Here is a 14,943-nt window from a genome sequence, read left to right on the forward strand (position 1 = left end):
AAGCTAAAATTACGATTTCAAAAGCTTTATAACCAAACCAAGTACTACTGAGATGGAAAGCATCTAAGAGCTCCGATAGTTTCCATCTTGCATAGTCCAGCAAAACAACGCCATAATGGCACAGAATATTTATGGTAATTTCAAATAAAAGAAATATCATGCAGACTCACCTGGGCAATCAAAAACAAGATAGTCATCATCTAAATAATCCTCCAATTGTTCTGCAAGCCAATCCTCCAAATTCTCCTCCAAGTGTCTTCCAAAAAGTTAAGCAACATAAGGTAAACCAGAAAAGCATAAGAAATAAGCATACAACTGACGTGAAATTCCCAAACATGAGAACATAGAAGGAAGCCTTCTTTCTGTACAACTTTGTATTTGTTTATATAACTAGAACATGTCACTTCACTCTTTCACATGTGATAAAACTTTCATATAATCTTGCATCTGTTTTGAGACTTTCAAATATCCGACTGAAATTGCTGGACGCCAAGCTTCAAACAATATCAACAGTATTCAAAAACTACAGCAGTGGATATACAAATCAATATAGAAATCCCCCAAACTACACATGCCAAACATCAATTATATGCGGCAATGTTCTAATACTGTATTACGAGAGATATGACACTAGGTATTGTTTGTGAACTTTTTTATGATTTCAGTTCTTAATGTGCAACTCTAACCACTTTGTACTCATTTCATCTACTTTACCTTTTTCTCCCCCTTCAGAGTGACCACAATGAACAATACCAATTCAGGAGAAAGGGGATCCCCTCATGGAGAACAGTAACCATGAGTATCCCAGAAATGTCATCAATGGATCTGTTCTTAGACTAGCAGTACCAAACCTCTAGTCAGAGAGAAGAAAGAGAATGGTGTGGTGAACTACAAATTGCAGTGTCTTCCAGAAACAAGGAATTGCAGTATCTTTGATGGAAGGATTTACGGTAACTTCTGCAATTAGGGATAGTAAGCTTCAAAGCTCCAAGGGAACCTCCACTTTGTAATCTGCTCTATCTAGAGGATTAATGGAAGAAATTTCTTTCATGCTGAAATTTATCCACAATGGGGTTCTTCCTCCAAGGTAATTATCCAATAGCGTGAATGTCTGTCTTTTGGTGCTTCTATTTATTGGCTGAAATGTCAGACATACTGATGTTTTAATTGTTATTAAGATAGGACTGTAGGATAACATCTGGGGCAGGGAGCCCCAAGGGTTAGCTCAACCGGTCGAGTCTCTGTTGTTAAGTGCCTCGCCGATCGGGAGGTCACAGGGTCAATTCTCCTCAACGCCCTTGGGGTTAGGCCCTGATAGTCTGGCCAGCGGGATTTGATTCCCTTTGGGGTTGATCTGCCCAGATTTTCCTATGTGAAAAAAAAACATCTAGGACAGGGGTGGCAGGAAAGGGGGGGGGTCCTCATAGACCCAGGAGGAAACAATAAGAGCACCTATGCTTGGAGTCTAGGAATTGTATCAAACAATCTAGCAGAAACATATTCACTCCTCCAAAGGGTATGAGTTGCCACCTCTATACATATCTCCAAGCTGATCATTGTGGGGGATTCACTCAACATTATCCGACATGTAGTGCTAGACACTAAACTAGTCGAAAATTGAACAGTAGTGATTTTTACTAGGATCAGACAGGTGTTGCAGAGCATCCTGGAGGCAAGTTTTTATGCTATGCGAATCTCACCATCAGAGAGATAGAGGGTTACATTAGGCATAACGGTAATCGTCATCAACTGCCAATACCATGATGACAACTGGCTCACCAATTTGCGTCAAATCGCAATTTAGGGAGCACTTGGCTCCCTTCCAAGGTCATGAATGGCAAGTCATTCACCCCAGGGATGCGACAGCCTCACATTTTCGTGCTCCTGCAAAGCCAGGGCTTCAATTATGAAGAAGACACCCCCTACTCTACACAATCGAGGTGGAATGAATAAAACTGAAACTGTATTGATTAAGCTCAAGGGGGGAGTTTTCACTCTGTCCGCGGTCAATACGGGATGTCTCAGCTCTTGCTTACTCATTAGGTCTTACTGTTTTAAAAAAAATATAAAAAAAACAGCAATCAATTTTGCTCAATTTTGAATGTTAGGGTGGACTGAAGCCTGCCTGCCTGATCATTCTACTTCAAGTTGCAGGTACCCTCAACTCTCAGATTGTTTGTTCCTATGTTATTTCCATACCCTATCGCTGAGTGCAGGTCTGTTCACGGTTACCTCTACAGTGGTTATCTGACTTATGTCTGCCCAAAGATTTGAGGCTTGCTTCTGTTCACCTTCTTGTAGGTTTGTCGTGCTCTTAGGGTTTTCTATCCTGGAGAAGTTCTGTTCATGTGCCTGCTCCAAGCAGGATCCCTTCAACCTCACCACTAGAATTCCTGTGTTTGTGCTCAGTCTTGGTTCGCTTTCCACCACAGTTTGCTTGTCTTATTCTGCGGGCCATCCTGGACCACTGTTACAGACACCAGTGAATAGTGGCGGGCTCTCATGCATCAACAGGACATCGATATAGTAGTTATGGCTATAGTGGTCAGCCACAAGAGACAGGTCAGAAAATCGAAGCGGAATGTTCTGCGCTCCGTTCAATCCCCAGCAGGTTGTCGCAGAACAACATAGCTGGTCCCTCTGTAATTCAAGCAATTCTAAAAGCAAGGCAAGCTGCAGAAGAACAGTCTGGCCTTCCAGACCTCAATGCCCCTGTGCTGGAGCCTCCTCCAATGGAGACTGCAGGGACAACTAATGATAATGGTGGTTTCCCCTCCCCCCTCCAGCAAATGTTTTTTGATTGCAACGGATTTCTGGGTCCTTCTGTAGGACCTGTTGTCACCTGAAGTGTACACCTAAGGTGCTACGCTCAGAGTAGGGGCTGCCACTCTGATCCCTATTCACTTTGTTTACACTCCCTCCTAGCTTAGTCAAGGGGGGTAGTCCCTAAGGATGATTAATCTAAGGAAAACTTGTTGAAGCAACAAGTCCTAGGAGACCAAAGGCAAGATCACTACCTCTCTAGGCAACTTGAATTATAATGAACTAGCAAGTGTTTATTAAATGAGAAAAATATATCTTAACAAGATGAAGCAATTAAGAACAATGAGGCAACAATGAGATCAACAAATATAGACCACTGCCTAATGAAACATGCTCAAAGTAGATTATATCACTTGCAAAAATATGAAGAGCTTCAAGTTGCAAGATAAGCAGTGCTGCAAGATGAATGTTAGTACCACAGATCAAGATAACTAGAAGTATGAACAGTAAAGTGAATTAAGAACAATTGCAAGAAAGAAACTTATGCTTTCAATAAATTATGACATTCAAAAGTACAATAAGCTTGCAATTATAATATTGAGCCCACAATTCCAATTACCAATGATGAATGAATGCAAGATGAGCAAATGCAAGAAGAAAAAGTTAGTAATGAGGTTGGTAAGTTAGTAATAAAATAAAAGGGACCCTCAAAAATGGGATACCAGGGGGAAAGGACCCCAAGCTCCCTCGAGGAAAAAACTTCTCTATTATTAAGATTAGAAAAATGACTCCCTTTGACAAGGTGAGGGTTCGAATAATCCCAAGGGGGATTTATAAAATGGATTTTTTTTAAATGTCTTTCCTCAAGATACAAAATGATTTTACAAAACTTATAATGATTTTATTTCTCCCAAAATTGAAATTTCACCTTCCCTTGAGATATTAATATATAAATGAGAGATTTATAATTGATTATTGTAACTAGTTAAACAAAACCCTCTTCAAATGATTATTCCAATTAATTTCATTCTAAATTGCCATACATCCCAGGTAGAGTTAACTGCACAAGGGTTAAATTGAGGAACCTTTCTAATGTTTGCGGTAAACGGATGAAGGCCACCAAAAATTAAAATCTTAAAAATATCAAGCCTTCCAAAAATTCAATTTCCAGATTTTTAAACTTTAGAAATGCTCCACTTTCCTCAAAATAAATTCGCTCAGAGAAATTTGACATCAAAGCTTAGGAAGAAATTAAACACTCACAGCTATGAGCATCTAAAAATTTTTGGTTCTCGAATTGGACTTCCGGCCAGCGAGATAACGGCCCAGAGATGAAAGCGACCTCCAAAGGAAAAATCGATCTGAAATTTTTACCATTTAACTTCAAGTTCGAGCCCAAGGCAATGTTGAATCTCCTTAAAATTATCAAGCTTTATGCCCTTGAGAAATTCATTTGTTTGCAGAATGTTCAAGCCCAAAGAGGTCTCTCGCACAAAGTGAATGTAACAGTTTTATGGCTCTTTGCTCAAGAGAGAAAAAGAAGCACAAAGGCGTACTAATATGATTCCTATTAGGTATACCCCATATCTAAGAGTATCCTCTGCTTGAACCTTATATTAGTGGAGCAAGGGATTTATCGCTCGCTTGACGTTATGAATATGCAAGGATGCCCTATGTGATCCCTAGGTCACCTAGACACTCCATCTAACATGCGGAAAACATTTTTTTATTTTTCTCTAAAAGGTGGGACCTAGGGGAGGTTTACGTTTAGGGCAAACAAAAGGGAGAAATAAAAGCACTTCTCCTCAACTATTTTTCTCATTTTATTCATCTATTGTGCTTCAGCTTGGAGTGGGTGGCTTGGTCTTCTTGTTGGTTCTTTAGTAAGGCAAATCTACAAGAGACTAAAGGAGAGAAGAAAGGTTGCCATCTACTTCTGAAAATAGTTAGATCACTAAAGAGGTAAGCCCAATGCCAATTCTTTGTAGTTCTTTTTGTATATCTTTGTTGTTTATTTGTAAATTTTTACTCTTCTCCTACTCCTCCTGTTAATTTTAGATAACAATGGTATGTTCTATGCTTTAGCACAAATTACTTCAATGTTCCTTAACCAATGACAATTTCCAATTATTTCCAGTAGCAATCACATTAAGTTAAACACATTGACAGTAAATGCAGAAAGAAATAAAAACATGTGCAAAAGACAAGCCAAGACAAGAGGACACAAGATGTAGTGGATGCCAGGGAAAAAACCCAATGTGGGGAAACCCTTTGATCAAATCTTCTTATTATTCTTCAATTTTTCAGCAGAGAGAAAGTACAAATATCAAATTAACGTGACCAAAACAGTCCTGACCATAGTTGCGGGGGAGCGCCCCCCCCCCCCTCGAACCCGCTCCCAAATCGCGCTCCGGGCGGGAGCGCGCTCTCGAAAATCGCTCACAGTCCTGACCATAGTTGCGGGGAGCGCCCCCCCCCCCCCTCGAACTCGCTCCCGAATCGCACTCCCGGAAAAAAATTTGCGCTCCCTGCCATTTTCGGGAGCGTTGTAGGGAGCGGTCACTCCCGGAGCGAAATTTTAAGCCCGGGAGCGATCGGGGAGTGATCGCTCCGGGAGCGTTTCGGGCGGTGCCGGGAGCGATCCGGCGGGAAAAAATTCCGCGGACCTAAAAAAAATAATAATAATAATAATTTAAAAGCCCAATGGGCCTAAAAAAACTTCATTATCACTTCATTGAGTTGAGTTTGTTGGAGAGCAAGAGCAAAGGAGCAAGGAGAAGCGAGGAGCAAGCGCCAAGGAGCGAGGAGCAAGCCTGCAGAGGTAAGTAACTTAGTAATTTAGTTAGTTTAGTTAGTTTAATTTAGTTAGGTAGTAATTTAGTTAATTTAATTTAGTTTATTTAGTTTAAAAATCATGAATTTAAATTAAATTAATTAATCCCAATAAATTAAATTAATTTGCAGATTCAAAACCCTACAAACATCAAACACCATGGACCTGGCTATATTTCTTGGCATTTTCCTCTTCTTGGTCCCTTTTATGGTTATTATGGTGCTGGAGAGTAGGAAACGGAGGGGCCAAACTGAAGAGGGGGATGAAGAAGCTGGAGAAAGTCGAATTGATGAAAACCCCGTGAGGAGGAGCTGGAGGAGGGTGAACATGACCCTCAAAAAACTAAACAAGACCAAACCCCATTGTGGAAATATGTTAACAGGGCTGAAACAGGGAGAGGGGGTGGAACCACTAAATTTCATTGCCCCCATTGCAACACTGATTACACAGGTTCATACACCCGTGCTAGAAGACACCTCTACGGGAAAAGGCCATGGGATGGAGACAAACAAATAGGAATCAAAACTTGTACAGCGGTGTCAGCAGCCAATAGAGCCAAATACATAAGGGAAGAGGAGGAAGCCCAATACAGATCAAAATGACCAAGGGGTTTCTTTGAACCAAGCTCACAATCACAAAGAACTCCTTCAGCATCCTCCCAAGGCAGTGGATATGGAGGCACAGGGTCATCATCTTTAAGGCATAGAACCATATCATATTTCCTTGATGAGGGGTGTAGGAATGATGTGGATTCAAAGGTTCACAGGTTTCTCTATGCATGTGGGATACCATTCAATGTTCTTCGCTCACCTTATTGGCACGAAATGGTTTCTGCCATAAATGATGCCCCTAAAGGATACAAGAGCCCTGGGTATGACAAGGCAAGAACCGTTGGCCTTGATCATGAAAAAGCAAAAATATCACATTCTTTGAATAGAATGACAAGTTCTTGGACTGACCATGGGGTGTCCATTGTATCTGATGGATGGACAAATGTAAAAGGCAAGCCATTGATAAGTGTTCTTGTTGTGTCTGTTAGTGGTCCCATCTTTCTAACTGCACATGATTACTCAGACAAGTTCAAGACCGCCATCAACATTGCAGAAGCATTACTTGAAACAATTGAGCGTATTGGGCCATACAATGTCATCCAAGTCATCACTGATAATGCTCCTAATTGTAAGGCAGCGGGAGCAATTATTGAGGATAAATACCCCAACATATTTTGGTCTGGATGTTTGGTTCACACATTGAACCTTCTGTTGCATGATATTGTCAAGAACAAAAATGAACAATACCAATGGATTGGTGATTTGTACTAGAAAGGCAAACAAATGATAAAATTTATTACAAATCATAGCAATACCCATGTGCTTTTCCGCAGTCACTCGAGATTGGAGTTGTTGAAGATTGCGAAGACCAGATTTGGTAGCTATTACCTCACCTTCAGGCGCCTTTTGATGGTAAGAGAGTCATTGGCTAGCATGGTATCAAGTCCACATTGGCAAGTATTAAAGGAAAGGGCTACAAATGCAGCTGACAGGGGAGGTTTTGAAATGGTGGAGGCCACTCTTGATGGTCAGTTTTGGACAAGTGTGAGGCAAGTATTGGATTTCGCCAAGCCCATTTATCACATGATTCAGTTTGCAGATACAGACAAACCAGTGATTGGCGAGGTGTATGAGCAAATGGATACCATGTTGGGGGAAATAAAAGATATTGTTCATAACAAAGATCCCGACTTGTACAAACTAATTCACGATTGTGTGTGTGAACAGTGGAATAGACTTAATCTTCCACTACATTGCTTGGCGTATATCCTTATGCCAAAATACTACTCTACATCTTGGTTGGCCCAACCTGCAGCAGGGGGTGGGGTTAGGACCAAACCCCATTTAGATCCAGAGGTAACTAGAGGATATTTGGAAGCATTAGAAAAGTTGGTACCTGACAGGGAGGAATGTGCAGCTTTGCACCTTGAAATAGGCAGATACTTCAATGGCACTGGTTTGTATGGTAACTTCCATGCAATGGACGACAGAGATAGATTTGATACTCTCACATGGTGGGAAACATATGGCGGCCAGGGACTTTTGCCAAAATTGGCAAAAAAAGTTCTTTCACAGGTTGTAAATATTTCTTCTGCAGAGAGGTGTTGGAGCACCTACAGCTACATACATAATGTGAAAAGAAACAGACTCAATGAAAACTAAGCAGAAAGCTTGGTTTATGTGCACTACAACTTGAGGTTGTTGAGTCATTACTGAGATCGGGCTTATGAGGATCCCACATATAAAATTTGGGACAATCACCTAGAGGATGACAATTTGGAGGATGGCATTGTACATATTGAAGAACTGGAAGAGGAACTTGTAAGGGATGAAGATGAAGCAGCTGCAGCAGCCATGCCACCTCCACCTCCACCATCCAGTAGCAGTGCTCGAGGTCTGAGTCTTGTTCCTTTGCTGTCGCCACCTCCATCTACACCCTCACGTGGAGGTTCTAGTTCTGGTCGTCGGTCTGTGCAGGAGACTCCTAGAAGACCACCACGACCTGCTTATACTCCTGGAGACTCACGTGGCAAGGGCCACATGTAGATTTACAGTTTACTTGTCTTTTTTAGTTTCTATTAGACTTTAGTTTTCATAATTGTTGAGTTTTGAGTCCTTGACTCTTGACTCTTGACTCTTTCATATCATAATGATATTTTTTGTAAACAATATATCACTGTGACAATGAAAATTTGAAGTTTGAAGTTGGGCCTTGGCAATTATAACTCATTGGTAATGATTGTGAATTATGAATATGATGCTTCGTGAAAGACTAAAGTTGTTTCATTTCATTTCATTATTCATGTTTCATTTTATAAATTTATAACATTTCATATCATGTTAACAGTTAGAAGTTAGGACTTAGAAATATCTAAGATATTACTTCTTGTAATGGTTAAACTTAGCTTACAAGTACAACTTTGGTGATCAATGATGATAAATGTTATTGAATTTTTAATTTTGAAAGCTTGAAGTTGAAACTTTAAGATTGAATTTGATGAATCATGATTCATGAGACTCAATATGTTGCAGTTGTAATATGTATTTTACTAACTTGTGGACATGGTTGATGACGATTATAATTTCTAGATGATTGATGTGATATGGTTCAATGATCAATCTATGTTTTTTTATGTTTTTTATGTCTAATTCATCATTCTACATGTTTTTGTTGACATATATGTATCAAAAATTAAAAAATATAAATATATATATATATATATATATATATATATATATATATATATATATTTTTAAAAAATCGCTCCCGAATTCGCTCCCAAACCGGGAGCTTCTGAAAATGGTCGCTCCCGCTCCCCACTCCCGCTCCCAAGCAACATGGGTCCTGACAAATCAGCAGTGAACAACACTCAACTACAACCCTAACCAAAAAGTCAACGATGGTCAAAGCAATTCCAAAATGTCCTCCAAGCAGCTCGGTCAACAGCAAATAAATTCGGCCTTCCAAGAGGGTCAAAGTCAACCCAAAATAGTTCGGTCAAACTAGTCAAAGGAGAGAAAACACTACTGTAAATTATGCAGTCAACGCTGAAGTCAACCCTAGTCAAACAGTCCCAAACTACTCGAAAACTGTGCCAATAAATGCGGCCTTCAAAAATCAGATTTCTGCCCACAAAAACGAAGTCAACGCTGGTCAAAAGCACCATGGTCAATGCTGGTCAATGTTGTTTTGTTTTCCTGAAATTTTCTGCCAGCAAACAAACCCAGAAATTCGTCCTCCTTTCACACGTGCGAAGTAGAGAAAGTTGTCTCCAAGTTGTACGAACCAATCAAGAGAGGAGAGAGAGAAATATGTAATGAGATGAGTGATGTCCAAATGAGGAGAGGGGTCACTCCTATTTATACACTTCGTTGAGGGTGAGGAGACACATCTGTCAGGCTTATGAGCCTACATTTGACTGAGCCCATCCTTGACAATTTGTGTATGAAAGAGAATAAATTCAGAATTCCACTTCTGCTTGTCAAAATGAGATGATCGTTATATCAAAATTGGACATATTGAAAAGAGGAATCCAATGCAATAATCATCTCCATCATATGAGTTGTGCTAAGGTGGAATTTGACCCTAGTTGCCAATTTTAACACTCCCTCTCAACTAGGGAAAATTCCACCTACCAATCCATCTGTCATCATCATGCCATCCTGTCATCCTGTACCATCCATGTCATCATTTCCCTGCTCTGCGAAACAATGAAGTAATAATGAAGAAGTGATCGAGAGTGAGTCATATGATTATACCACTCTCCACTGACAAAAGTCAGTCCTTGATCCCAAATCAAGTTGTTGAACACCATGCATCCTAATCATAGGGAGTACAGCAATACACAATCCATCCATCGGTAGTACTATGGTCCCTAACCATCTTTTCCCAACTCATTGGCCAGATGAGAGGTACTTCCCATGAGTCCCAGACTCCATGGGTGGGATGTGTTTTGGGGCATCGACAGGAGAAGGTGAACCATTCATCGTGCTCATATGCCATAGGAGAAGGTCAAACCACTCATCCCATGCATATGTCAACTGTAGGGGAAGGTGAAGCACTAACCCTACATGCATGTGTCCAGGTAGGGGAAGGTGAACCACTCACCCTACACACATGTCAACAACAGTGGGGTATCACAAGGGAAGGTGAACCACTCACCCTGTATCTAGCGCACCACTAAGGGAAGGTGAACCACTCACCCTATGGTCGCTCGTAGCTCCAAGAAGTACCCCAAGCCCCCAGGAGCTCCCAGAGCTCAGTGTCCAACTCTTATGAGATCCTCATAGGAGGGTCATTCCACGACTCCAAGTCTCTCTCGGAAGGTTAAGAATCTGACCTTCCCCAAAGTCTTCGTGAGAATGTCTGCAACCTGCTCATTTGTTCTAATGTGTTGGAGCCTTATTGTTCCCCGTTGTACCATATCACGGATATAGTGGTACTTGATATCAATGTGCTTGGAGCAGTCGTGGAACACGAGATTCTCTAATAGGTGAATCCCACTCTGGTTGTCGCAGAAGATCACGGTGGTATCTAGCACATGCTCAAATAGCTCACTGAAGAGCTTCCTCAACCAAACAGCTTCACAATAGGCCATACTTGCAGCAATGTATTCGGCCTCGGCAGTGCTTAGTGCAACCGATTTCTTCTTCCTGCTCATCCAAGATATTGAAGCAGACCCCAAAGAGAAGCAACACCCAGACGTGCTCTTACGATCCACCACACTTCCAGCCTAATTAGCATCTGAATATCCATGTAGTCTCAAGTTACCAATAATGTATCTCAGTCCCTATTGGATTGTGCCCTTAAGATATCTCAAGAGATTCTTGGCAGCAATCTAATGAATGTGATGAGGCTCGACCATAAATTGACTCAACATGTTCACAACGAAGCACATGTCAGGACAAGAGTTTACCAAGAACATCAGGGCCCCCACAAGTTGACGATACTCGAAAGGGTTTGCTAATTCGGGCCCAACAACACTTCCATATAGCTTCTTAAAGTTGAGTTCCATCGGAGTAGTCACGAACTTGCAATCCACCATCCCACATCTCTCAAGTAGCTTCACAATGTATTTTCCTTGAGAAAGGAAAATGTCACCTGGATTTTGCTAGACCTCCAACCCTAGGAAGTAATGCATCAATCCTAGGTCCTTCATCTCGAATTTGGAAACCAACTCCCACTTGCATTAATGAATGAGAGGGTCATCACCTGTCAGCAAGAAATCATCCACATAAAGGACTAGAATGAAGGGCTTGTCCTTTTCAACCTTGAAGTATAGGTTCGGGTCAGCATCACTCCTTGTAAATCCAAGCTTCATAAGACAACTATCAATCCTCTCATACCAAGCCCTAGGGGTTTGCTTCAATCCATAGAGGGCTTCCTTCAACCGGCATACATGTGTCTCACGATCTTGAACTTCGAACCCCTCCGGTCATTCCACATAGACTTCCTCTTTAAGCGAACCATGCAAGAAGGCAGTTTTTAAATCCATCTGGTGTAGGCTCCATCCTTGCGAGGCAACAAGGGCTATGATCGAACGGATGGTGGTATATCACGCAATCGGTGCAAATATCTCATCATAGTCTACTCCTTCGTTTTGAAAGAAGCCTCGAGCAACAACTCTGGCCTTGAACTTCTTAGCACTCCCATTAGCGCCATGTTTGATCTTGTAGAGCCATTTTGAAGTGACCATTGACTTATCCTTGGGTCTAGGAACCACATCCCAAACATCATTCTTCATGGTTGACTCATTTTCCTCATTCATCGCATCCTTCCAAACTTTGTGTTTCGCCGCTTCCTCGAATGTGCAAGGCTCAAATTGTATAATGGTACTCATGGCAGCTACCATGGCAGTTAAGTACACTTTGAGCAATGTCGGCTTCTTGCTTTCACGAAATGTCCCCCTCAATGCAATATGTTTTTCAGCATATTCAAGAGTATCTTTGAGCCACAAACGTCTTTTTCTTGAAGTAGAGGGCTCACTAACAGGTGGATCAATGAGATCCATCGAAACTTCCACATCGGGCATCGGTTCTGTTAGGGTCCTATAATAATAGGATTCATAATTTTGAATTGACTATGATTAGTCTTGTAATATTGTACATACGTTTGCTTTCTGGAAAATGTTAAAAAAATGTAATGAGGGTGAAGTCCTAAAAGAATAATCAAAGGACCAAAAGAAAAAAAAAAGATCAAAAAGATATAAAATATGAACCCCAAAAAGAGATAAGAATAGATCATGAAAGTGTTGCAAATTCAAATGCCACTCCTTTTTACTTTACTTTGCAAAATAACATTGTGTGCAGCTTGTCAAAAATGCCACAATCCATGATGGTCAAATAGTTTAATCTTGATTCATTCATGTTTTAAATTTCATGTTGATACATAGAGAATGAAGATCTAGCCAAACTGTTTAATCTTGGCAAATCAATAGTTAGGTAGAAAATAATAATGAGCTCATCAATTTAATCTGAGCCATTGGAAGTTCTAAGGTTATAATTAGATAGTTTGTTTGTCAAAGAAAAAGAAATAAAGGGTCAGCGAGCTCAAATGCACCCAATGAATGAAGAGAAAATGCTAGGGCAAATAAAGGGTAGGTAGAAGAAGTTTTGGAAATGCACAAGGTTGCTAGCTCAAATGCACCTTCATCATACTTGATCCTATGTTGCACATTTCATGTGCAGGAGGAATTATTAAAAGCAAAGGCCAATTCACTAAAGCTTATTCACTAATTTCCCCTCATGATACCCCCCCCCACCCCCCGTTATTAATTTCCCTTCATTTTCCCCTTCATTATTTTTCATTTTCAAAAAGAGGTATTTTTCCCCTGTAAAAATATCCCCCCCCCTCATTCCAGTTTCCCCTTCCCAAAACCCCTTTCCCTAGTGTGAAACCCATTCCCATCACAAATAATACCCCCCCCCCTTATTAATTTCCCTTTTTCCCTTAAAAACCCACTAAAACCCCTTTATCCTAAGTTTGAAAGGTTAAATGTGTCGGGCCCCATTAAAAACCCTCCCCGATACCCTTTAAACTTAACCCCTATGTTATTTTCTAACCCATAGTCCCGCTGTATATATTTAACCCCCCATTTTTATAATTCCCCGATACCCTATTAACCCATCTCATATATCAAAATCCCCTAATTACTTTCTAATTAATTACATTTCATTGTAATTAAACCCGACCCCACTCCCCAACTCCGCCCTCGCAACTCCACCACACGATAGCCCTCCAATCTCCCACCTCCAGATCTGACAGCCCATATCCATATCGCGTGCTCCCATCGTCCGACACTTAAAATCCCAAAAGCACGTGAGATTCGCAGTTTTGGTCGATCACTGTTTCGCTACGTGGCAGCACCACGTTGTATCGCGTGCTCTCGAAAAATACCGCCCTCCACCCAAAAGCGGTGCGATATGGCATAAAACTGCCTCCCCGCGTAAAATCAAACCGCTCACTGTTCATTTATTAGTCCCGCGCCAAAATTTAACCATTGTTAGTTAAAAGCTGAAAAAGACCTCTTTTCACTCTTTTCAATGATTTTTCGTTGCAAACGCCTCTGTTGACCAATTCAAATGCCCGGAAACCCTCTTCAACTGTTTTCAACCCATTTACAACATGAAGACCTTGCAGATTCCAAATTGAAGCAACACACAGACAATTCAAGCTTTAGAAACCTCTACTACTACCATACAACCCTGATTGCGCACCAAATCTCTGTTTTCCAGGTATTCTTGAAAGAACCAGAACAACCCTCTGTTTAAAGCTTTGCACAGTAATTAATGAAAGGTTAATTAATTAAATTAATTAAAAGACCCTGCCAAACTAGAATAAACCCACTATGCATCCAAAGGCCCTTTTTCTGCAAATTATATCTGCCCTTCCTACTGTTCTAGAGCCCCTAAGCTTACTCCTAAGCCACAGAAAGAATAATTCAATAGAATAAACCAAATTATGGCTTCACAAAGCATTTTGAGTGAAAAACCCCTACAAACACCTCACCTGGACATTGACCACCTCCCATTGGCAGACAGAGATTTCCAAATTAAAGACACATCTACCTCTAGCCACCTATTAAAGCTCCACTGCCAGAGTAAAGATAAATTCCTAAACCAAAATTATGACATTCATCTATGGAAATAAAATTTGCCCAAATACTTGTTCCCACAGGTATACCTATTCCCAGAAATCATCCACTTTTGCCAAGCTTGCTATATCCCAAGTCAAATAGCCATAGTTTCTCCTGACCAACAGATTTTGTTTACAATCACTGCTGAATCCATCAATCAAATGCTGCAGATCCAGCCAAACCCAAATGAGACCCCATTTTCCATTGAAGCCTTGCTTGAACTTTACATAAAGTTGGACCTTCCCAAGAGGGCTCAAATCTTTCAAACATTCATCCTAGAAGAGTCTCATACTCCTACAGACAGTCCTCCATACTCTGCCACCATTTTCTCTGAAAGGGCCAGACAAATTGTAACCATGTTGTCTTGTATCCTAGGGTATACCACTGATGAATTTGTAGATGAGCCTGTACTTGCTTTCCTCTCTATTTTTTTCCCAGGCAAGCCTCCAGCTGCAATTTTCAATTTTGCCTAGTTCTTGGCAGATAGAATCCATGATCAATTGATCAGACTGCCAAATGAAAGAGTATTCAAATACTCTTCAATATTGTTCCACATGTTCCTGTATTTCCAATCAGACAAGTTTCCAGTCAGCATCCAAAAGTTGGACACTAAGGGCCATCCAAGATCTGTCATCTTTTGGACACCCTTAATCCAAAAATA

General features: G+C 40.8%; 1 protein-coding gene across 1 annotated transcript in view; it reads right to left on the reverse strand.

Annotated features, from left to right (window-relative positions):
• The window catches only part of LOC149183518 (P-loop containing nucleoside triphosphate hydrolases superfamily protein), a 112,152-nt gene that overhangs the window by 25,874 nt on the left and 71,335 nt on the right, over positions 1 to 14,943 (reverse strand). Inside the window, exon 6 of the mRNA XM_089417164.1 lies at positions 171 to 256. Coding sequence (XP_089273290.1) covers positions 171 to 256 — 86 coding nt within the window. The remainder of the gene's footprint in view (positions 1 to 170; positions 257 to 14,943) is intronic.

The sequence above is a fragment of the Pinus tabuliformis genome, chromosome 3_2 (assembly GCF_031772625.1).
Source record: "Pinus tabuliformis cultivar Carrire ecotype Pingquan chromosome 3_2, CPIR1, whole genome shotgun sequence".
NCBI classification, from domain to species: Eukaryota; Viridiplantae; Streptophyta; class Pinopsida; order Pinales; family Pinaceae; genus Pinus; species Pinus tabuliformis.